Source organism: Paramormyrops kingsleyae, chromosome 18 (genome assembly GCF_048594095.1).
Source record: "Paramormyrops kingsleyae isolate MSU_618 chromosome 18, PKINGS_0.4, whole genome shotgun sequence".
Classification (NCBI taxonomy): Eukaryota; Metazoa; Chordata; class Actinopteri; order Osteoglossiformes; family Mormyridae; genus Paramormyrops; species Paramormyrops kingsleyae.
In genome coordinates, this window is record NC_132814.1 from 12086043 (window position 1) to 12112430 (window position 26388).

Here is a 26388-nt window from a genome sequence, read left to right on the forward strand (position 1 = left end):
TCATCAACATGCCCACTCACTTGCTGTGAATTCTTCCGGAAAATTTCCTGCTCCTTTCACATATGAGGGTCAATTGTATATTATCATTACTTTGTACTAGGGAGCTAGAAGGGTAAAGTCCATTTAATGTGTGGTTCAACCGATTAGGACATTTTGCATAAAGTTTAGAAAGCAGTGCATGTCTGAAAGGGCCTTTTGTAACCGAGCGTGACCGAATGAGTAAGCATTCCAAAGCTTATGGCCAATAAAGATCTAGAATCTTGAATCATGACTGCCATGCCATTTCCACCTTGAAATTCCTTTGTCTCAGTCACAGTACCCATTACTACACCCCTTTTGTCCCTTGTTATTGGTCACTGTTTCAGCAGGACTGGGGAAGTGAACCGCTAACAGCCAATCACAGCACGTCACAGAGCCCCGCCCCCAAGGGCACGCACCCAGTGGCATGATAGTGCCGTCATGATATCATCAATCTGAGCCAGGAGTACAGGACTACATTCTTTAAAACCTACCATGTCCTGCTGTACCTACCTTGCTCTGCCTTGTCCTTTTTTCTGCCCCACACATTGTGTTTTACCCCTCCTGCTCCACCCACTTTGACCTGTTCTGCCACATATAAAAAAAGGTAAAGGCCAAAGAAAATGCTGAGAGGAGATCAGAACCCTTTCGATGTGGCTGAATGCCAAAGGGCCACATTTCCATACAAATGACCTGTGGCAGATCGGCCCGGCTGCCTCAAAGGGAGGCGAGGCGGCATGAGGCCGGGAATCCCCTGAGGCCGTATCCACGCTGGTGCAGATGAGGCAGGCCGTGGCAGCCCAGACCAGGGGCCGCTGGTCTGGCTCTCTACGCTGAGTCACATGACCAGAGCTCTCCTTAAGGATCTGTTCCCCTCTTCCATGTCATTCTATATATTACTGTGTTCTGTGTATCATCATTTGTTGCAGATTCTGTGCTGTGCCAGTCTGCTAAGATTTTTGGAAACATTTTCTGGGACAGTTTCCTCTGTTTTCCCATTCTCCTCCCAGTTCCCATCTGCCCATCCTGAGTGAAATCCCAAATAAGTCTTTTCTAAGATCGCTGCATCACATGGTTCTATTTGCTGTCCCAACCAAGGGCATTCTCACAGCAGTCTAAAAATACGATCAAAAACCCCCTCGGAGTTTGACAGATTGGTCACACCAGGCCGCCTGAATGAGGTGGCTGACCTCTGCTTGGACATCACACCTGGGGAACTCCTGTCACTCTATGATGTCATCCTGTGATGTAATCCGGGTGCGTATTGGCACTAATATAGGCGCCCGTATTCTTTTTGACCACAGCAGGTACATCCGGACGGCTGGGAAGGTGAAAGCCTCGGTGCTCAGCAAGGTGCCGTCCCTTCAAGCCCTGATGCCTGAGTACCAACGTGAAGAAAGAGCTCCTGTCATCTGACACCAAGCCGGCCTCCAGGGTAGTGACAATATTACACCTGTGAAGCGGGGAGGGGGGTGATTTCACACTAAGAGCTATTCAATAGTAAACATAGCACTGTTGAGACCCTATTGATGTCTGCAGACAGACTGACAGACACACACACACAAAGCAAATAGGCCTTTAATACCATCACTGAGGAAGCAGTGAGGTAACCCACTCACAGTGCTCCTCTGATAGCACTCACTCAAAAGTGCTGGCAGCTTCATGGGCAAGCCGTGTAACGATCCACCTTTGGACCATGAGAAGATCACCCAGGCCAGACCAAGAATCACCACTGACACGCGACTGCACTTTCCTGACAATTACTGCAAGACAGATATCGAATATTAAATTTCTTGACTACACCAGGCATACCGCAGACAAGACAACCACAGCTCCTCTCTGCGGAGTTACGGCAACACAGAGGGACAAATCTCTGCAGTATACCATTTACTACCGAGGGCGCTTTAATAACCGCTTTCTGGGTAAGTGCATTTAAATTCCACTAAATTCACACATCCAGAAAGGGAATACAGCTTTTCCTCCTTTTTACTGCACTGTTTCACATAGATGGTGAAGTGGTGGGTTGGATGTAAATACCAACTTGTTGGCCTTCACCTGTCTGCCTGCCACCTCCGTCTGCTACTGTCTATCTTGGTGCTTCTTGATCCGGTCCGCGGACACCCCCAGACAGGCCACGTTTTTGCCCCCTCCCAGTTCCCATAACACCTGTATCAGCTTTAGCTTTTCTTTATTGTTTCATTCAGGTGGGGGTGTCCGCGGACTGGATCGAGAAACACCGGTCAATCTCCATCAGAACCCCCCATGCCTGTCCACCCCCTCTTGATATCTCCACCCCCAACCCCCTCCCAAACACGCACCCCATACCCACACACAGCGTCATATAAAAGAGAGAACCAAGCCTCACTCTCCCTGATGAGGAAGGGAAAAATTTTCAAGCATAAAATGCAGTAAAATCAAAGTTAAGCACAAAAAGTTCCATAAAAATAGCATCACAGTCCACTAGTTAGCCATTGCTTCTCCCCGTTTCTCACACATTTTTTTAGGTCAATGCCTTAGCTGTGCCCGTGATAATTAAGGCAGCTGGATGGATCTCTCCAGGTAATCCCCCTCCCCCCACAAACAGTATGTAAATACGCACATCCCCGTGCGTCATCCCTAACACAAACCAGATACATTTCCCCTCGCTTCTCCTTAGTGACTTTCAGTAAATTTCACAACAGTACAGACAGGCAGCAAACAGCTGAATAGGGGAGACAGACCCGAGTTTGCAGGAAAGGGGGATTACTGGGAATAAGGTGAACCGCTTTGCATTCACCTGGGGAAGCCCCCCCCCCCAGCAAAGACTAACAGATGAACAGATTTCACAGGTCATGTGACCTGCCAGCAAAAATGACAACTTGTCAAAAGGAGAAGGAATATATTCACCACGCTGTCTCCCCAGCACCCCCACCCCACCCCCACCAACATGGAGGCTATTAATATTGTTTATCACACTCGACACAAAGCTGCGGAGTTACGGGAGTTGCACAGCATGGTGTCAGTCATGAGGAAAGGGGCCCAGCGGGATGCATGTTCAGACCCAGCTCGTACCTGGAGCCCATCTGCATCCCTACAGGGTCAGACAAGGCGGGTTGATCCAGGACAGCACGTTTCCGGAGCATGGAAGGGGAGTGGCAGGGGGCTGAAGGGGGCCGAGGTGCACACAGCTGGGGGGATTTGAACCCACGACCCTCCGGTGACAGTGCCACCTGCTGTCAGCCTCTAGGCATATCTCAACCTCCAAAAGGCCCCGGGATCTGTCACCGAGGGCACTGGCTCCTTAGCAATTCATCCACAATAGGTGGGGCTGCAAACAGGCGGCTGTAGGTGTCACAGTGTCTGTGCAGACACAGCATAGATTGTGTGTTCAGTGCAGTCACATAAAAGGAGACGATTTGTATACATTTAGTGTCCAGTGAGTTATAGCTGTGGGGAAAGGAGACAGATTGTTTCTGCGGTACAGTAGGGGCATGGATACCCACCTTACAGAGGCCACTGGATATGCAGAAGTGTCCAGTAAGTGAGAATGCCCATTAGAGAGTCATGTATAGAAAAGCTCTCTGAATAGAATGGCTCCGTATAGAAATGTCCTGTGTAGAAATAGTCTGCGTAGAGCAGCTTTGCACGGAAACGCTCTCGCTATTGACCTACCGCTCTCGTTCCCTCATAACGATAATACCCAGATGAGGGGCAGTAATCCCAGTATGCCGTGCTTCGCCGCGTGCCCGTCAGGAGTGCGGGATTAGCCGAGGCGGGTGGGGGTGGGGGTGGGGGGCAGAAGGGAATTAATCCCTAATAACCTGTTATCAAGTGGCAGCTAGAGGTCCACTTCCGCGCGTGTGTGTGCTTGTTAGGGTGCAGTGTGTTGTGGTGCTGGTGAGTGCCTGAGGGCTATTTGTGTGTTACAGTGGGAGACAAAGTGCCCCCCCCCCCCCATGAAAGTACAGACATTGCAGGACTATGCATTCTTTTCCAATAGAATAGTAATACTTTATCGATCATGGGATCATGAGACACACAGATATGTGAGAGGAAGCTTGGGGAGGGGGAGGGGGACACAGTGCAGGATCAGCCAGCGTGCAGCGCCCCGGGAGCTGGGGGTTAGGGGCCTCGGTCTGGGGCCCAATGGCGACGGGGGGGGACTGACAACAAAAAGCAGCCAGCCAGCCTTCATTAAGTGAAAGTGACTCATTCTCATTGTTGACACACCACAGCACACAGGGCACAACAACTAAATGTGCATTTAACCCAGATGTGACATAGCAGTAGGCAGTTAATTCAGTGCCCCACCAGCAGTGCTTGGAGGCAGTACCTTGCTGGTCGGGTATTCAAACCAGCAACCTTTTATTAATAAAAAAAAATATATTGTTAAAAAAAAAAAACAGCAACCTTTCAATCACCAACACGCTTCCCTAAGCTAAGGCATAAAGAGAATTTCTCCACGGGGATCAATAAAGTATCAATTATTATTTGGCCACCACTGCCCCAGGAAACCAGCCCACCAGGAAATTTCCTGAACTTCCCAATGGCCAGTCTGCACCCAAATGGTGGCATCAGTCTACCAGCCTCGGGATTCGAGCAGGCAACCTTCCGATCATAAGCACAGAGTCCTAACCCACTGAGCCCCACACCATGCCTCTATATCGTCTTCCACAATATCTTTAGTAAAAAGAAAATGAAAATGGATATCACATGTTCATTTTTGAGGCATCATTAATCAATGTAGAGTCATAGTCAGCGTTGGTGCATCGCTTCAGCGGATAGAAGTTATCCTATATCTTGGTGTATCCTGAGTGTTTGTATCTGGGTGGTGATTCATGGTGGGATGATTTTGTTTGAGGGGGGGGGGACTTCCAGTAATAGCCAAATGGAAGTTCTTCTCACCAGCTAGGGGGGCAGCATACAACTCTCCAGTCCCTCATTCCTGTGTTTCATCTAATAGCTTCAACAATATTGGACACCAATAACCAATGCCTCTCTCTACGTTTGGGCTGTAATGGGGTGGGGGGCAAGCTATCATATACCCCCTAGACAGACCCAGGCACCAGCTACCCTCCTCTGGCCAATCATGTTCCATTACCCCACACTTGTGGGAGGTGGCAGGTCTGATTTACGGCACACAGAGGAGACTCACTCAGCCAAAATGTCATTTGGCTCCATTAGTGTAACAAACTCATTACCTCGTCTAAGGCAGGGATTTTTCCCCATTACACCACAATAATCTCAATTCACCAGCACCTCCACGCATATACACAGTTAGTTAAAAAAAAATCCTTATTTGTTAGTGTTTTCCAGTAAATAAGGGCAACATTTTTACATAACTTCAAAAAGTCATGTATAATTGATGACCTTACTGTACCAGAACACTCTCAGCTTGCTCTTAAATGGAGGACAAGTTTGGAAGCCTTGTGTGCTTCAAATTTAAGGCTGGCGTCTAACGGTGAAATGTGAGAATGGTTTAATTCCTGGCAGGGCATCTTGTAGTGTATCTTCTCAGACTTCCCTCACCCTTTATTTTGGTGTGATCCTGCCATACAAGTCCAGCAACTGATCAGATCCAATGTCCTGAGCACACTGACCCCAAACAAACTGGCCACAAGCACCAGACTGTGAATGATGCATTCACATTGACAGAAGGTTCTAGAAAACAATGACTGACAGGAAACAAAGTCCTCATTATATCTTGGTTAAATATACTCACAATACTTCGCATTACTAATAAATAGGGCACCATGCCACACACATGTACACACACACACACACACACACTTACAAATAGGCAAATCGCCATCTACACTACAAACAGGAGAATCACTGTTAAACAGGCTCATCTTACTGATCATCCCAGCAACAGTCAGTCATCTCCAGAGTGGGCGGAGTTTGCGTCACAGTGATTATCCTCCCCACCCTTCCAAAACTAGCTAGCAAAATCACCGGCGATGGTTTTTAAGCCATGGTTTGTGAAATGTACAACCACATCAAGCAGTTACAAGCCGTGTGTACTTAATGGTCACATGACCTGCAGTCCTGAAAGCTTTGTTCCAGGGCTGCTACCCCCCTCCCCCCCACAGATCAATAATTAACGCTGACATTTTAAAGTAGGCCACCCCACCCACTGCTAGGTCCTGGGGGTTGGCAGTCCCAGACAGCAACAAACTTTCAGGACAGGAAGAACAACACCACTAATCTGAATTTGGTTCTGGTTCTTGTTCTAGCTCAATGGATAGTATTGTTATTTCACACCTCAAGGGCTGGGATTTCAAATCTCACCCCTGGTGTTTTCCCCAGCATTTCTATATTGCTGTAGAATTGTGTGTATGGGAATGTCTGTTTTATTCCTTCAGGACACAGCAATTTGTGCAAAAAAAGGTACAATGTATCAAGTAAAGCCTTGTAAATATACCTGGATAATATCTAATTATATGCAAGTAAGCATAACAACCATCAGAGGTAGAAAGTTCCGGTCCAGAAAGTACAAATCTAAACCAAGATTTTGTTTCAACCAACCAGTTGAGTACTCTGTGACTGTGATTCTTTATACTCAGCTGGTTGGTTGAAGCAAAATGCTGGTCTGGATTTGTACTTTCTGGACCTGAACTTTCCACCTCTGATAACCATATAGAAATATTAATCATAAAATACTCCAAGCTGATCTTCAACAGCACTTCAGAGATCTGGAGCCTCTATTAAGATCCTCACTGCACTCCAGGAGCATCCAGGTGATGTCATCTGAAAAATTATGGTCACATAACTGATCTGTACTGACATCATAAGAGGCACTAGTGGGACTGTGCTCACTGACCCTAAAAAGGGGCAGCTTCTGCAGTCCCCATGGTGACGACATCACCACTGCACCTAATCAGGTCAAACTGACCTCAATATGCAGATGTATAACCCCGGGGAGGCCTAACTCTTCATACTGGGAAGCGTGCAAGGGAGAGAGAGGCTGAACATGAAGGAGAATACAGACAAACGTATGAGACCTTGTGAGAGTGTAGGGCCGCGTTGGACTGAATGTGCAAGAGCCTGAGGATGAGAATATGTATGTGAGCAGCAGTTGTCAATCCAATAGGCAACATAGCCGGCCTAGGGTGCCATCTTCTGATGGGATGTCAATGTAGCAAGCAACACTCCCGTTGATGCGAATGGTGCACGGCGCTCTACATGTTCCTTGTATCCCTCGTACTCATGCCCTTTGTGGTGCACAGAGCAGCCACATGATGGTGGTGGGAGCAGCGGTGCCTAAACGTTCCTAAGGTTCCATATGGGCTATGAGAGATGGTAAGCCAGTCGGTTCTCAACCGGTTTAGCCCCTGGTCTCTAGCATGTCAGAGAGCAGCGTGAAAGCTGTGATCCCTAACCCCACTGCCTGTCAGTGCCACCCATGCCCATTACCATGCAATCTGAGTAAGCCCCGTAATCGCAACAAACTGCATCTGTACACGAATAATGAGAAGATTATGGCTGGCGGTGACGGGAAACGTGAGTGTCAAGTGAAATCCAATCGTTCACGCCAGGGATTAGGCTCCCAGAGGCTGGGATTGACAGGCCCCGTCTCCGAGGGGGCGGAGTCAAGCGGGCAATGTGTCCTCTGCATGGGGGGGGGCGCCTAGAGGCCTATGGGGGATCATGAAGCATGGTGAGTGTTTTGATGGTTATGATGTACTATATAGTCCTGGCATTTGTCTTTCATTGTTTACCAAATTATTTAATGTTTTATTTTTTTTTTTACCTCCTTTGATCATGGTAAATTAGATGTTCGTTTTTTGTCATCTGAACCAGTAAATCTGTTCTTCTCCTCCACTGGCCCATTAGTGAAAGTTGGCTGGCGGGAGTGGGGCGGGGGGGGGGGGGGACCTGGCATTAGTGATTGAGAGCTGTGGTTAAGATGGTGCTCAATACACCAATACCTGATAACACACGCCATGGCGTGCGGACTGCAGATGCCCGAAAGGTACCACGCCAACACAAAGAAAACTCGGTGAAAAAGCAGGAAAAGCTGAGACATTCCCTCACAGGCCACATAATCAGAGCACTTCCTCTGACAGTGATGGGCTTTGGTGGAGAAGAGACAGTTGTCAGCAGTAAGCTCACCCCCCCACCTACCTCCCATACCGAGCGTGCACACTTGGTCTGCAGATGTTCCAGTAATTCCACATAAACGTGACAAATGGGAAGCTGAAGAGGAGCCACGCGGAGCTGAGGGAGAGGAGGACTGGGTGCATGGAGCTTTTGTCACGGACGGAGGCGGAGAGACAGACAGAGAGAGAGAGAGAGAGAGAAGGAGGGAGAGAGAATGAAAGACAGCAAGAGTGGGGGAACAGGGGAGGAAGGACGAGACAGAGAACAAGGGAAGACAAGGAGACAGAGATGGAGGGCAGGGGGTGAGAACGAATAGGGAGAGAAGAAGAAGAAGGAGAGAAAACAAGGGAGAAAGGCAATGACGATGGGAGAGTAAGGTAGAACAAAGGACAGGGAGATTAGTGGTGTAGTGTCAAAGAATAAGGTGTGGGAGAAGGAGATGGAGGTGAAGAGAAAGGGGGTGCAAGAAGGATAGAGAATGGAGAGAGATGATACAAGAAGATAGGGAGATGGAAAAAAGGTGGAGGATGAAAAGATGGAGTGAGAGAGAGAGGTATAGAGCCATAAAAATGAAAGTGGGGGATTGGAGATGGGAGACAAGGGGATGACAGAGGAGAGGAGGGACAGGAAGCAGAGGGAGAAAGGAGAAGTAAAGGAAAGCGAGGGGGAGGTGCCCCAGCAAAAAAAAAAAAAAACGTAAAAAAAGCAGTGACAATATTTACAGTATGATATTATAATGCTAGAAATTCAGAAAAGTCATGTGAAGCAGGTCAGAGCCCTACAAGGCGAAGCAGATCCTCTTAATAAGCTGCTTCCATTAGTGTTTATACGACACACTTACCCGGTGACTCTGGGTGTGAGCCTGAGAGACACTTCAGGGCATAAAGTACCTCGTCCAACCTGCGGGGGCGCTGCACAGCGACAGAGGTGCTTAAGTCTATTAGCATCAGCAGCGCCTGTCTGTAAACGCACGCGGGCAAGTCTCTGTGCCCGCAAAGCCACCTTCCGTCTCTGTCACGGCCAGGCGCCCCAGTTCCTCCGAAAAACTGCCTTCAGGTCCAGGTGCCACTCTGTTTTTGCCCCCCCCCCCCCCCATTACCGCCACCCCCTGCCCAGGTTCTCACATTTTTTGCATAATAACCATCCGCTGTTTCATATGTGGGCTCCCTCTTCTGGCTAATTAAGAGACACGGGGAAGTACAGCCCCCAGCCCCCCCCCCCCCCAGCCCAAGGGACACTAGGTATAAAAATAAAAACACATCAAAGACTAACATACCGCTCAGGCAGACGGGGGTGAGGGATGATGACAGCGATCGCCGCCCATAATCCGTAAATAATCAGGATGAGGAAGAAGATGAATGATGGAGAGAGAGCGAGACTTTCCTGAAAGTGTGAGGGGACAGAAAGGGGAGTCATATGAGGAAACAAACCGCCTGCAGGCACAGATCATGTACGATGACAACTAAACATTAAATAAATGAATATTATATTAATGCAGCTGTGCCTGATTTCAGAGCCGGGCCAGTCAAAGGAAAGCAAGATAAATGGCAGAGAAATGACAGAGAATGAGATAAATGAACACATGCCTAAAAATACCACATGTATTACACACATAAGAACATAAGAACATATATCTATATATAGATCAATCATATGTAAATAATAATAATAATATATTTGACATTGATATAGACATACGATTGCCATATTGAGTTGCACAAGCATTTCTGGAAACTTCCTCTAATTAAGCATCCTGGGATTACACAGCAGCTGGTCGTACAGCAGGAATGTTGGAGTTTTCATCCCAGAGATCTACTTCTGTTGTACCTTTGAACCAGACAGCCACCCCCCAGCGGTTCAACTGAAATATCTGTGTAAATCACAAGTACGTAAACAGGCTGCAATGTTAGCCACAAGAGGACAATGATGTTAGAGGTTTTAAGAGCAGGGCGCAGGTCCGAGGTCAGTCCGGGGCGCTATGGCGAGTTATACGAACAGGAAGGAAAGAATTTCGACAGCTTGAGACGACGGGGTGCTCCCGTCCTACACGCCCTCTGCGTGCAAGCTCGTGAATATTCATGAGCCTGCAGGCCCGGAGCACGCTCCCGTTCCGAGCAGTTTTATGGCTCCGCACATATGGACGGCACCCACATCAAGGCCGCTGAATATTCATGAGCACCTGCTTCCGCCAAAACTCCTCGGGCTGGTCGGCACAGCGACACGACTAACAGCCGCACAACGTCATCAGTCAAACGGTCCGCTAATGAAGGAGCCGGCTCCGATGAGTGGCCATATGGCCGGAGCTGTAAATCGGCACCGCGGACCAGCCAGCGTCCGCCACCGGACATGAGGGAGGAGCTCCAGAGGGGGGATGGGGGTGGGGCTAATCAAGAGGGCAGGGCTAAATCCAATAGCTCCACCCCCATTAAACTGGATAGTCTTTTCCACCTGTTCTCAGGCTCTCAGACCAGTTTTTGAGAGAAATTAGGCTATAAGTCTGGTTGAAGAGTCCATTCTTCTGCTGAATAATCAGAGGGGTGTATGTGAAATTAGTGGTGCGTGCCAAGCAGTCTGGCATGCCTTTCTGAAGCGAGCATTCTGAGATAGCTGATCCATTGTCAGATGATTCTGAAGGGATATTTCCAGAGGGAGGGCCAGAGGACGGTTTTAGCACATTGCTCACCAGTAATTTTATTGCTCATTTGTCCAGGACGGGCCTCACTGGCACTGGCTGGTGCTGGCGCTCACTGGCACTGGTACTCATGCTTACTGCCTATGACACATCTGGGTGATGCACTGGTACGATCTAGGATCCATGTGCCCAGTTACCATGGGAGAGCTTACGTCAGGAAGGAAAGTTTTCTCGCTGACTCCCCTAATAGGCCGACGCTTCCCACAAATTCCCAACCCTTCTGCTTATTATTCTGATCGCCCTACTGCCGCATGCCGTGTTACATCCGTGTTATTTAACGGCTTCTCTGCGCCAGCGCTGAACAAGCAGCGAGAAAGAGCTGGTGGGGGCGAGATCCGTAGGTCAGACTCTCTGTGGGTGCAAACGGGGATGCGTGATTCCCGAGAACACAAATCTAATGCCAGCATTGGACTCCCAATCCCTGAAAATAAAGATCACAGTACATGCTGATTTCTTTCGCAGGCAAAGGAATCCACAGAGGGTGGGGGAGTCAACAATCAGTAAGTATACTGAAGAGGCTGAAGTTTAAATCCCCCCCTGCCGGTAGGGTAAATGGTTTCTTCCAGCAGAAAGGGTGCTGCCGCCCCAAGGATGCTGCCTCTCTCTCTTCTTACATCCCTGACTGACTGAGCCCTCCCTGATCAAAACTTCCCAGCAGGGTGCCGTTAGAGAGATGAGTGCCAGGCAGACATCTCCCTTCCGCAAGGAGCCCGCGGTGTGGCGCGTTTCGCCACAGCCTGGAGGGGGCGCCCCTTCCGGAAGCCCGGCATCTCGATCCGCGTGGCGGCGCCAGGCTCGGAAATCTTAGCACATTTGTCAGAAAATGAAAGGAGTGGTGGCTTATAACAGAAGGGTGGATTTAGGGCTGTAGACTGGAAGAAGCACAGACAGCCCGGGATCAGCGAGATCAACATCTGACTCTGAACGTATTAGCTTCAGATGTGATTAACAATCAAAAGTCCCTCAGAACAATGATCTAAAAACAAGTATCTGCTCAATTTATTCATGTTTGGAATGTGAATCGTGGGGGGGGGGGCAATAATATCACACATCTATGTATCCATCTATCTTCCATAATTACTTAACCAGTAGTGGGTTACTGTGGTCTGGAGTCTATTTCAGGAAGCATAGGGCACAAGGCAGGATGGGATGCCAGTCCGTCACAGAGCAAGCTCCGCCCTCCAAGGGCAATTCAGTGATAATAATTCGCCTAACTACATGCAAGAAAGGAATACAGAGTGGGAAATGTCACTAGCTAATGAACGAGCAGGCAGAACTATACTTTACTACATACAGAGTCTCACAAGTCTGTAAAATTTTCTAAAATCATCTTCCAGCCTCTGGTGTCAAGCTATTTCAACAGAGCTAATTTGTAACTGCAAAAGGACAGGTTGTCCAACCATGTGCTTAGGCACCTGTGATTTTTGAGCAGTGCCATCATCAATGATTTTATCCGGCCGGTTATCTAGAGAAGGGTGTCGTGGGCATGGAGACACACAGGGCAGGATGCCAGTCCATCACAGGGTACATACACACACAATAAGAAATTTACATTTATAATTAAATGTATCTATGCGGCAGACACATTCATCCAAAGCAACATAAAAGTAAAACAGAAAACACAGAACAAGAAAGAATAGCTTTCAGAAGTGAGGTAGGTGCAAGTGTTACTCTACTCTAACCATAAAACAGGAACAATGGAAGAGGATTGTGGGGAACTGACCATTGCTTAAAACCTTACAGCAAAAATATTATGCACAAATTCACTACCTGGCCAAAAAAGTCACCATTTGAATTTAAATCAGCAAATACATAAAAGCCAATGACTGGATCATTATTACAGCTCAGAAACTTTACGCAGCAATAAAATGAAGTCAGCTGAGTACCTGAATCTACTGAATGGCCAGCTTATCCAATGGATGGATTTTTTCTTTCTTAATGGCATGGGCATATATTCCAGGACAATAATGCCAAGATTCATCGGGGCTTGAACTGTCAAAGTGGTTCAGGGAGTATGAGGAATCATTTTCACTCATGAATTGGCCACTTCAGAGTCTTGACCTCAGCCCCACTGAAGGTCTTTGGGATGTGCTGAAGATGACATCACAGAACGGTTTGATTCACTTGCGGTCAGTGCAAGATCTTGGTGAGAAATTAATGCAAATCTGGATGAAAATAAAGGGTGAGATGTTGCATAAGCTTGTGGAAACGATGGCATGACAAATGTGCACCACGACCAAAGCTAAAGGCGGTCCAATTAAATACTAAGAGATCAAGTCTAAGAGCAATATATAAAAAAGAGAAGCATTCCATTCCATTCATCTTATAAACATTTATCCTGAGCAGGGTCACCTGGAGCCAGTTGCAGGCAGCGTAGAGCACAAGGTTGGGGTAGACGTTGGACAGGACTTCAATGCATCACAGGGCTCAGCCAATTCAGAGATACCTATTAGCATAACTATACATATTTGGACTGAGGGACAAAATCCACACAGTTCCACACCCCAAGAACAGAGTGGGATTTGAACGCCTAGCCTCCCGGAGACATGAGGCAATGGTTCAACATACTTACCCACAAAGCAGCCTATGCAGAGCCTTCAACAAAGCAAGTCATTTCAACAGAATGCTGGACAGCACTCTATGAAGGGTCAGTGGTAGGGATGAGCTTGTTTTGTGGAACAAATGTTGAGGTGTGCCTGGAAGAATATGAGTCATAAGCCATTTCTTAAAGGTCACAAGGAACTCTGAAGAGCCAAGGGCTTTGCTGAACTGCGGGACAAGCTGGCAAATTTAGAGATGTCTAACTGCAAGGATTTGGGTAGGAAATGAGAGCATATAAAAACTGGCACCATGCAGATAGACATTGCACAAAGATATAGGAGGATTCGAAGCCCCGATGCTGGGCGGGTGAAGGCAGTAGCGCCACCCGTTGAACCACCACATCACCTAATGAGTCTATACAGTTACCAAACTGAAGGAATCATCTAGAAGGAATCATCACGGAAGGTGTGACTTAGTCCAGTGTTTCCCAACCTGGTCTTCAGGGGCCCCCAGACTCTCCATGTTTTGCTGGGAGCTGGGAGGGACCAGGTACTGTCTGGGGGTCCATGAGGTCCCAGTAGGGAAACACTGTTTTTGTCTACAGTCATTAAGGTAGATGGATAAATTCTCCTATAACAGGGACCTCTGGCTATCTGTAATGCACATTCTAGCTGTGGATCTCATTTCTAATGGTAACTACCCAAGCTGCAGAAGCATCCAGAATCTTTAATCATTCCAACACAAAACATCAGCTGAACAGAATTTCCCCGAAGAGTCCTAAGCATGTCTTTATGTCTCCTTTTCCTACACACCCCCTCTCCAGCTTCCGCTTCAGCCTGGATCTCCATGAGAGAGGAGCTATTTATTACCCCAGGTAGACATTCAAAGGAAACTTATCATTTTCTGGTAACAACGTATCAACGCACGTTCTTGGCAGGCAATTAAGCATCTTGCGGGAGACGCGGAGGGAGAGTCTGATGAAGCAGGAAGCCATTTGCACATTCGGTGGGTTTGAAAAGGGAAACAAAGGAACAATGATGCAGGGGGCTTCTGTATCTGTCCTCAGCGCCCCCCAGAGTAGACGGCTTGCCCTCAGCATCAGACATTACTCTGGTGTTTACGAGCAAAACGGCAGAAAAAAACACAACAGATAATCAGCAACAGCATCTGTGTTCCCACTTACGTAAGACACGTTTGTGAAATCACAAAAAATGGACAACGGCGGCTCAGACACAAATCTCACTGCTGCCTATGAAAACCTGGATATTTCCTCCATTAAATAATTTTCTTCATAGGCCACTGTGCACCCTGGGGCCATATTGGCGATTTATTCGGTCCCGGGTAGAGATACAATTCCTGGGTCATAATACGGCAGTAATGAAAATATGCCTTGTGCTCTCAGGGATCGCAGACACGGCTTCCATGTCTCCAAATCGGATCGTTTGACCTTTGGCTGCCGTATACGGCGCCGGTCTCGGGGGTGCTGCTACCGTCGGCATATTTGTGCCACGGATCCAATGGTGCTGAGCTTTTTCCCCCCATCTGTGTGAAAATAGAAGGGGGCTTTTTATTTGATCTCCGACTCGTGGCTTCTGCTGAGCGAGACAGAGATCGGGGATTGGGGGGGTGGGGTGGGGGCGGCACCAGTGGGCTTTGCAAGCGCTGCAAGTGTGAGTTAAGGGGCTTTAGCGGAACGGCACGTTCTGTGATGACTCCGCCAGCCTTAATACACCATGCGACGGATTCTGCCCGTTTAGCAGAGACAGGCTCGATGTGCCCCCCCCCCCCCCCACCCGGGCTTATCAGCTCTCCCCCAGAGTTTGGGCTCCTTCAGTCTTCTGACTCTGAGGACCTCGTCCATCTTCCCGTGCTCCCGTGCTGAATGTCTGTGCTTATACAAAGAACATTATTATGATCCATTTTGTTTTTGTTTTCAAGATGAAACTGCCAGTGAGCTAAAGTGAAGCTTCCTTGTCATATGTTACAGTTTTGGGAACCAAAATTCCTCATGTAATCCAACAGAGAACTTTAGTTAAATTTCCAAAACTCACCAAGTCCACAGAAATTTTCTCACAAACGTAACCAGTAGATGGAGTGAGTTTTGGAAATTTGTTCTTCGATTGGAAGATACCAACTTGTGAGTGACAAGACATCAGTGAGTATATGTGTGTGAACATCCATTTGAGGTACCCCACCTCCCAAATACAAGTTTACAGCGTCACATAACCTGGTCCTAAAGCCAGACATACCAGATAATTCTCCATTCTCAGCCTTCTGCGGTGGAAAATTCAGGTCCAGAAATTAAAAATTTAGACCAAGGTTTTGTTTCAACCAACCAGTTATAGACCAGAACCAATCATAATATATAGAGTCATAGTCACAGAGTACTAAACTGGATGACTGAAACAAAATCTTGGTCTGGATTTTTACTTTCTGGACCTGAACTATCCACCTCTGACAGTCTTACGACACTGAGGTTTTCCTTCCTGGGGTGTATTCCTGTAGAAGGTCTCTCTCCTGCATCCACAGCCTCCACACCTCCACAACCATCATAAAGATCTTCTGAGTCTAACTTGACCAGAGGCACATTAACACGGTCGGAGGCCACCTTAGTATTTTCCAGGGTGCATTTTTCTTTCACCCTTTTATTTTGGAACACTTTGCATAACTGCACTCAGGATACAGGTGGACAATCATTGGCTGATAATGCCGAAAGAGACTCAGAGGGGGTGGAGCCAGAGACCATCCGGAGCCCATCCTTATCCCACCCTCTGGGTGCCACCCCCAGGGCAGCCCTTCCATCATTTCACACACATCTTCATCTTCATCTTTTCTTCATACCTGGTTTCTTACATGTTGCAGGCCTGAATAATTCAAGATGTGAGTTCTCAGACCGTGAAAAATTTACAAAAGACGCATACATAATTAAGAGGCAGGGACTGCTTGCTTTCAAGTGGGAGGCTCCTACCCAGAGGATTATGGGAGCTGAAGGAGAGGCCACTCCGATGAGAAAGCAGAGAGAGCGACGGTAACCTCACACTCTCCAATAGGTGGATGCACGATGCCCGTGACCTTGACACCTTCCCTTGTACCCTTGAGACACAATCCTATCTCCTCCATATTTTCAGGCAGTATTGCTCAAAACTGCACCCAGAAAACAACGAGGATGCTTCAGTTAATCAGCTTTTAAAAATCTCACCACAGTTGGGGAAAAAAAAACAATAAAAAGTTCACCCGGAGCGACAGGAGATGCACAGCCAGACGTTGTAAATCCCGTTATATCTGAACCACATCTTCTGTGGGCTCTGGCGGCATGGATGCTAATCGCTGCAGCCTCCGTCGCCATGGCGCTGATGAGGTGGATAAGCGGGAGAAGCGCCTCTAACTCCAGCTCCCGCTTTCTCGGTAAACCCCCCCCAAAGCGCTCCTGGCCCACACCCCTGCCCCCACATTCTTATTTGCTTTGGTCCCTCAATCCGCTTTCAATTTGTGAAGATTTTGTAGGGAACCAAGAGATTTTAGGCCTTTTTTTTTTTTTTTTTGAAGAGTTTGAGTTCCTCCTTCTGACACTGCAAATGTTTCCCCAGTAAAGTGGGTCAATGCCTGATGCAACAGCATCTCTTAGTATGGAAAGGTGAGGGAGCGGCTGGGAACTGCATGCTTGGGTAGATGGCAGGGTGGTCTTATTATGGTGCTAGGGGGTAGGTGGTAGGGCATCATTGTAGATTCCACAGTAGGGAATGGGGCGATTCCAGGATTGTTTGTGACAGGATACATATGAAGCGTCATTATTCATACAGAAGAGCTAACCTTTCATTAGCCAATGATGTGCTTTGAAAGGCGGGGAAAGGGGAGGGGGCACTCCTGGGACCAATCAGATTTCAGTTGGGGCCAGTGTCCCTGTGACATCACCCGTGTAAGTACCCCAGGTAGTTCCATGATTTGGGGTAGATAATAGGGTTTGTGTGGGGCTGATGTTAATATGGAGTTACGGGGTAGATGGTAGCGCCATAGCTGCAGTCAACGTAAGTGGGCTGGATGCAAGAAAGAGCCTTTTCTCCACCCCCCCACTACCCCTCCCCCTGCTGTTTGTAGCAGCTCTGGCTGCAGGTAACAGCAGATTTACTGACAGATAAACAGAGCCCACACGGGCAGATTAATGATAACCGTGCCTGTCAGTCAGGGCTGATACTCCCCTTCCAGGAAAGAGAGAAAGTGTGAGGGAGAAGGGAGCCGAAACGATGCCGACAGTGTTGGATCGGGTAAAGTGAAGACGAGGCCAATCCTGTGTCAGCTGTTAACTCCAGCTGATATCCACCCTGGATTTGATTGGTCGGGACAGGACTGAGCTGTTCTGCACGGCCCCACGGCAACAGTGATGTCATAGGTCAGAGGAAATTGTGTGAAATGTCACACACAGGCACATCAAGAACCAAAGAAAGCTCTTAAAATTATTTAGCTGTTCTTATCCCACCACTTTAGCCCAAGAAGTCACTCTACTGGCACGGACGCGAAAGCTCAGGAGTGAGGATTGCGATATTGCCTGTTCGTTCATTATTTGTGGATTTTTATTTTATGGGAGTGCAGACAGCGAGAGCCTCTGGGTGAGAGCTCTGAGTTTTGACAGCGAGACACCAGCAGCCTTCAAGCTGTCAGCGAGTCGGAGAGGCACTTCCACCGCGTCCGTACAGAAACACCACGCAGCAGACTGCAAAAGCGGGCTGGTATCGCTTGGCCAGGCTGAGGGAGGAGTTGAGGGAATATATTACAATTACAATTTATTTAGTAGACACCTTCTACCCAAAGAGATGTGCAACTGAAAGCAGGGTCAGGCAGTCGCTGGAGCAATTGGGGGTTAAGGGTCTTCCTCAAGGGCCCAAATGTGAAGTCACTCTGCTGACTCAGGGGTTTGAACTGGCAACCTTCCGAGTAAAGGCACAGCATCCTAACCACAGACCACCTCCCACACCATATGTTAATAAATTCAAACCGAAATATCTACTGACCCAAAACTGTAAGCCACACACAGGGTCTCCATCCAATTTCTTCACCTCTTTCTGGGGGGGGCATTTCAAAGATTACCTAACTCTAACCCTAACCCTAAACCTAACCCGGGCCATTCTGGGATCCCTGGCCAGTTGTAGAAAGCTGTTGCCACCGTTTCTCTGGCCTGCTTTACACACGCATCACTCACATATTAATACTCGGCTCCAAACACCAAGGAGGAACTTGTGACCACATGATGTTAGCGTGTTGGTCTATGTTAGCGTCCGTGCAGGACGTGTGCTTACATCCAAACACGCACGCATGCAGATGCTGAACTCCACGCAGAAACCAGTGGGAGTTTTGCTTACACTAAAATGTTCTAAAGGCAGAAGGAAAAATGATTGGCTCAGAGACATAACCAATCACATTGTAGAGGAGGTGGGGCCAAGCAACTAGAGGAAGCAGGACCAAGACATCTGATCGGTTGGTCCCAACTCCTCCCATGAGCCACACAGACACTCATGTTTCCACAACCTGCAAATGTTTGGCAGTTTCAAACAGACCAGAAGTATACGACCAGCACCCCCAAGCTCCACGGGTCATTCTGACCTATTACTGCCCTCTTGCCCCCCCTCCATGTGGTAATAGGTCATGCATCTTCCATCTTTTGGCTTTTAGATGGCACGTGGAGGCTGCCCCCAGTCTTCCCCTCCCCGGTGGGCCTGTCTCGACTCAAAGGCCACGTCGCTTTCTACGCCAGCGCACTAATTGCACGCCGCTCTTTGTTAACTGGCATGTTTGTTCCCGCTGGCGGAAGGAAGAGAGCCTCAGCGGAGTGGCAGCAGGGGGCATGACCCCGTTTCGGAGGGAAAAAAACAAACTCAACTGCAGGGTCAACCGTCAGATAATGAGGCTTCAGCTCTCATTGGATAACAGGCAATGCCCCCCCCCCCCCCCGCCCCCCCCCGCAGTGGGCACAGGCACTGGTCGCGTGTCAGAGGTGACTTTCCCTCATCTCTACTGCTCCAGAGACTCCAGCATGACTGAAATGCTCCAGTAGGCAGTGATGTTACCAGGATACCATCCTGGGGTGGGCATTCGGCTATGTTGGGTGGACACCAGTGTTAAAATTGTGTCTGAGGGTTTGTGGGGTCTCCTGCTGGTTAAAAGTTGGGGGGGGGGGTCCCAGGATTATTATATTAAATTCCACTGACCATTCATGCCATAAAATGCTCCAGTGGCTATTAGGCTATCAGGTAGGCGCCCCCAGAGCCGGGACCGAGAGGGATAACTGGGATGCTTATTTACGGTTCACACAGCGTACATCATAATTTAGTATATGATAATTTCCACTACCGCATCTGTGAGAGTCACTGTCTTAGGTTAGCATTAAACACTAACGAAATTAGCATTTGCTTGCATAAATTAGCCTTACAAATCCATTCCGTTCAGCTATTCTATAGTACTTTTTAAAGTAGGTGGTTGGATATTTTCAAGTTCCAAGTTATCGGGAATGCACCAGTACATAACAATGGGTGGTACTACTAAAAACGAATAATAAATATAGATCATGCCCTTTTTTCCTTCAGGTAATTCATGCGTAGAACACCGGTATCTCCGTGTATTTCGACCGATCAGATGGCGGCGACGTAAACCAGCTTGGTTTGGTCAGACTTTCGGTCCGGCTTATTACATGTCAGCGCGGCTCGGGTGCAGTTCGCCAGTTCAGGTACGGCTTGGGTGTGACCTGCTACTTGTCGGCAGTAGGAAAGTGCCATACCAGCTATTCCTCTCAGAAGGTATGAGGGGAGCGATGGATGAGAAACACTGATCATAAGGAAGGACAGAAACAAATTGTCCATGACAAGAACATTAAAGGGAACCTCATCACCTTCTGTGAAAAAATCATCTATTTCTTACATCATTTATCCGTCGACCATGTGAGCGATCTGCATGCTTCATAAATATAGCTAAATATACTTCTCAAATTGAAACATTTACACTCTGCACTAATTTCTCAGTTTACTATTTATCAGATATTAAACGATATCTTTTCCACGTCTGCTGGGAAATCTATTGTAGAATGTTCCCTACTTAGAGAAACATTTAAATATTATTTAGAATGTCCTGAAATCTTGATATACACTTGAAATGCAACATATTCACTTGTAGGACGTTTCTAAAATGGTAATTTTAGGAGAAGGATTGTGTTACTGCAGCATGTAAAATTAAATTTTAAATACAAAACAAACTCATGACTCTCAGCTACAGTTCTCAAAGCTTCAGTGATAGTCACCGTATTCATCTACTATATGAATTCACATCAAATACTACAAATTATGAGCTTTGCTACCAACAAATTTAAACACAAGATTTTCTATCAAAAGGTCTTTGTCACATTTGGGTGGGTTTGTGGATATCAAAATATATCAGAGAATACTTAATATACTCTTCAATTTTCCTGATGTCCCTCAGGGACTATAAACAAATATCAATGTTGTTTCTAGTACATAATTTCTATGCATGTACTGTACCAGTCAAAAATTTGAGTTCATCTGCTTGAAATGATCTATGTCTTCTACTACCGCATAGTGTTATCTGTTATAAGGAATGGAAAGTAATCTTTTAACCATGTGTACTTGTAAGACACAGAGAAGGTGAGTTCATGAATTTGGCATGTATGGTTTCCACTGTCAAAAAGGGGTTTGTCTGGGTTTGTCTTGATGGTGAGAGAGTTGGTGGTCTTTACCCAATCCATGTCGATCTCAAGCAGCATCTCAACAACACGCGATTTGTCTGTGATAAAGCAATTTTTCGCTATTTACTGTTTGAACTCGATTTTTTTATTTACTTTCAAACTCATGGAATTTCAGATCTTCCCTGGAGAAACAGGGAAGAAAGGTGCACCAGTCAGATGATCAGCTGTGGAATCCTGACCTCCGGGCTGCTCTCACTCAACACATCAGCCAGTCGGTTAATGAGTAAGTGGTAAGTATCACCTGAGCCATTAACCCAAAAAAGTGGATGTATGCAGACTGGGAAATGAACACAGATTAACCATTAATTAATGGTGGATTTGTTCATTTTTTTGCTACATGAAGATGGCAGACACCATGCTTTGAGTGGCTAATATCCACTTAGCTCCGCCCAGTTAGCATGTAACTCAACGGCCATCTCATGGACACATGGCATTCGAGCTGCATGACAGGAATGATCTCTTTCATCCTTCACAGCTAGTCTGCCACTGTCACCCATGTATGGAGTCACCTTAGAGCTACACTGCTACCTGTGACCAAACCGCCCACTTCTAGATCAACGAGGCCCAGTGTGTCATTTTTCACTGGCTACTGGGACTATCCACCGAGCATAGCTTCAGCAATCACTTCTCTGCACATTGATTACTCTGGCCTTCCTCCCAAAGCCCTGCCCACCAGACCCTCCCACATCCATATGGCACCACCTCAAGAAGGAGTTGCCCTTAGCAACAAATTAGGAGGAGAGGAGTTCAGCGTGACACATAGACCTTAAAGCCATCTTTGAAAGGTCACATTTCTGCCAGGATACAACCTTCCAGAAAGTGGCATTTTTCCTGCCAGCTTTTCAGCTGAACTGCAGCTCACGGAGAACCCATCAAGACGAGACAGGGGGTCGGAAACTAATTTACTTGGAGATTTGTTTTTCGGGATTGATCTGGCGATCTAATGCTTAGACCCAGTCCTGAAGCAGGAGATCATTTCCCTCTGACAACAGGAAGCCATGCAAAAAAACACCTAATTCGTTCTTGGGAAGGCAGTGACTTGGAGAAACTTCAGAAGAACAACCACCCAGGATGGAGATGGGCTTCAGTAACAGCGTCCCGGAGGTGTGTGAGGTTCTGAATAACACCAGGACAGCATGGGGTCTGAGGGATCTGAGATGACACTCCGTCACAGGAGGAGTGCAGCTTGCCTCCCGCTGGGGGGGGGCCTGCAGAACCTGCCGCATTCGCTCTTAGCGTTAGCGCTGGCTAGCGCCGGCACACACACCTGTGGCGCTGACCCACCACATGGGACTGGACAGCGGGGGGTTGGGGTGCAGGGGTGGGGGGGGGGGGTGTGCAGCAAGGCTAGAGAATCCCATTAAACGGATCATCTCGGCGACGGGGGCTTTTTGAAGACTCGATAACGAGGGCGGGATCCAGGGAGCCCCCCCCCAAGAGCTGCAGGACAGATCAGAGGCCTGGATAATCCCAACAAGGGGATTAGGGCAAGGAGCCGGGCAGGAATATGGGGGAGGAGATCAAACAGAGGAGGGCTTCATCTGAGCTATTCACAATGTGGACACACACACACTTTCATTCACATATATACACATTTGACATGCACATAGTTTCATGCACAGTTACACTCATACACAGACTGTCGACATGGTGTGTGAGTGTGTGTGTGTGTGTGTATATATATATATATATATATATATATATATATAAATATTGTGTGGCTCAGTTGGTCAGCCCTGTGTTTGGAAGGTCGACGGTTCAAGTCCCGTCCTCAGAAGAATAGTTGCATCGCTGTCTGTTAGACCCATGAGCAAAGCCCTTAACCTCCTGAAAAATGCCCCAGGGAAGCCAGATTAATGGCCTGACCCTGTGGTCATGAACCCCAAGCTTCACAGTGGGTGTGTGTGTCTCTCTAAGGAGAGCATGATGGGATATGTGAAAAGAAGCATTCCGATGTACCTGTACATGTGCGAATGGCAAATAAAGGATCATTTCATTTCACATACATTACAGCTACCACATGGTGGTGTTCCTAACCCCAGCGGAAAGTGCCCCAGCCTCTATGAATGTTCCTTGGCAGTGGTGTCAGGCCACAGCCCTAACATTGCAGACACGGTCATCATGTCACACCATCAGCACGCCCTGCCCCACAGTCACACAGCCTCTCCGGAGCTCAGCCCACGCTACCACCGGGGCGACGGCGACTCAGAGACTCACCCCCCTTGCCGCGCAGCCTGCCCTGTGCCTTGGCCTGCTGCGTATCCAGAGGTCCGGTGAGTAGCACAGCCAGGAGTGGGAGCAGGAGCGTCTGCCTCACCGCTACCAACATCACGGAGAGTTCCTCCAGTGGCCGAGACCCTGTGCCACGACAACCCCCCCCCCACTCCGCTCCAGGACGCGGGTGCCTCAGCCAATCGGGATTGCTGGAGCGGGTGGGGGGGATCTCTGGCCGCGTCCCCCCCCCATCCCCCGTGGCAGGACCTGCCGATGCCGGAACCCCTCAATTGACTGCCCTCTCCCTGCTACCCGCTACACGCTAACTGCTGCGCTTGAAGCGCCTCTACTCTATGCTCTGCGCTCTACACTCTACACGCTCCGCGCTTGGCGGCACAATCCATCCAGAGCAGCTCGTTGGGTCTCTGCTCCGCTGCGCTGCCTTCAGTACAGTGATGATGTCTCCTCTGGCAAAGCAGTAACCAAGGAGGGAGGAGGAGAGAGAGAGAGACAGAGAGAGAGAAGGAGAGGAAAAGGGAGAGAGGGAGGTGAGACCATGTAAACGAGTGTGAGCGATGTGCGGAGTGTGCAGGATATGTGACAAGGCAAAACTGCCCTGGCAGAATGTCAGGATATTCATATTATACCCAGATTTCTATACAAACTGCTACACACCTCTCTGTACCGCACACCCCATGATACCACACACCTCTCTATACCTTACACCTCTCTATACCTCACACCCCATGATACCACACACCTCTCTATACCTCACACCTCTCTATACCTCACACCCCATGATACCACACACCTCTCTATACCTTACACCTCTCTGTACCGCACACCCCATGATACCACACACCTCTCTATACCTTACACCTCTCTATACCTCACACCTCTCTATACCTCACACCCCATGATACCACACACCTCTCTGTACCACACACCTCTCTATACCTCACACCTCTCTATACCTTACACCCCATGATACCACACACCTCTCTATACCTCACACCCCATGATACCACACACCTCTCTATACCTTACACCTCTCTATACCTCACACCTCTCTATACCTCACACCCCATGATACCACACACCTCTCTGTACCACACACCTCTCTATACCTCACACCTCTCTATACCTTACACCCCATGATACCACACACCTCTCTATACCTCACACCCCATGATACCACACACCTCTCTATACCTCACACCTCTCTATACCTCACACCCCATGATACCACACATCTCTCTATACCTCACACCCCATGATACCACACACCTCTCTATACCTCACACCCCATGATACCACACACCTCTCTATACCTCACACCCCATGATACCACACACCTCTCTATACCTCACACCTCTCTATACCTCACACCCCATGATACCACACACCTCTCTGTACCACACACCTCTCTGTACCGCACACACCTCTCGGTCATAAGTCAATTTTGATAAAATATGCAAACACACTAAAGCCATACATATACAAACAGAGTACAAGTAAATTGTGTGTTTTAATCACTTTTCCTTAATCCGAAAAAAGTCCATGAAATTTTAAAACGCTGCCTAAGGGAAAGTTACCCGCATCCAGCGCATGAATCGCCCCAAGAAAACAGGATTGTTCTGCACGCTCTGTCCGTTTCCTCGCTGGGTGGAGGGGCGTTCCTGAAACATAAGGACTGAAAACACTTTGCATCTAAACATTTTCCCAGATGCCAGCTGCCGGCGAGGAAGGCTGGGTATATTTAGATGCTGGTACGTCAGCACCTTCTGTGCCGTTTAAAACGGATGTTAGAAACAGACATGAGTGCAGGGAAAAGAATTTTTTTCGCCCAGGGGACCGAGAAAGCCGTTCATATCTAATCAGAGACGCAGCAGTGCGATTGCTGTGTCGAGATCCCCCACTGTGCCTGAACAGGGATCATCTCCGGAGCATTAGTAGCAAATCGGGCCGACATTTTTCCCTCAGTGATTTTACCTGCCGTTATTTCTTTAGCGCTCAAGTTGAGAGTCTAACAGCAGCTTCCCTGATATGAAGAGATCAAGCTCAATTATTATAGCTGTGAAATTAAGCTGTATTTGCCCAACTATGAGTACAGGTTCATCGGAATGCTTCTTTTCGCATATCCATCCCATCATACTCTTCTGGTGTTTCTACACAAAGGCAGAAGAGAAGCTCAGGGTTCAAGTGCAGGTTGAGCCATTAATTTAACGCCCTTGGAGCATTTCAGGGGGGGTTAAGGTCTGTGTTTATTAAGGGTCCAATGGTAGCATCAGTCAACGCTGGGCTTCAAACTGGCAACCTTCTGATCACAGAGCCTGAGCCCACTAAACCATACGCCACCCGCAAAGGTGCCGACAGTATTTCAGGTCCCCTCGGCGGGATATTGGGTTAAGTTTAACCCCATAGGCTACAATGTTGCTACTGCACAAAAAAATCTCAACTGAAGCAAATGACACGCTTCCCCCCATAATTCACAACCCCCACAACCATCCAGATAAACTGGCAATGGTGTAGATCTGGGTTCTTCAACTCTGGACCTCGATTCCAAATCCAGGCCGTTGTTTTCAGTTCTCCCAGGTAGTTGTTTAATAATTACTGATTCTGATTGGTCAGAGGCTTCACACCTGACTGACAGGTAAAGGAAGGCTGGAAAACCAGCAGTGCTCGGACCTCGAGGACCGTGAGTTGAATAACCCTGGTGTAGATAGACAGAAACGGAGAAAGAGACACAGTGAGACACAAACAGAGCAACACATACAGATGCTGATCGTCACACACACACAGAGGACCACACAGTTTAGGTGGCAGTACAAATATATATCTCCATATGCACCATGCTTTGCCTTCTAGGTTCACCCCACAACCTCCACCGCCTCACCCAGCCAATTAACAAAGGTCGTCAGCGACACGCTCCGCCTCACACGCTCAATTAACGATCGCGTCTACCGCCAGCTTTCACATAAAAGTGCACGCCCCCCGGCACATACAGGTGCACGCACACAAACACTGTGCCTTCATAAAGCACTCTCTCTGGTGTATGTAAAAACTCACTCATACGTACATAAGCAGTATATCTAGT

The 26388-nt window shown here is 48.0% G+C and overlaps 1 protein-coding gene across 1 annotated transcript in view; it reads right to left on the bottom strand.

The window, feature by feature from the left end:
- Positions 1-24955, bottom strand: part of LOC111852194 (roundabout homolog 2-like) — a 102827-nt gene extending 77872 nt beyond the window's left edge. Inside the window, exons 1-2 of the mRNA XM_023827785.2 lie at positions 24887-24955; positions 23295-23758 (exon numbers count right to left, since the gene is read on the bottom strand). Coding sequence (XP_023683553.2) covers positions 23295-23406 — 112 coding nt within the window. The 5' untranslated portion in view covers positions 23407-23758; positions 24887-24955. The remainder of the gene's footprint in view (positions 1-23294; positions 23759-24886) is intronic.
- Positions 24956-26388: the final 1433 nt, after the last annotated feature.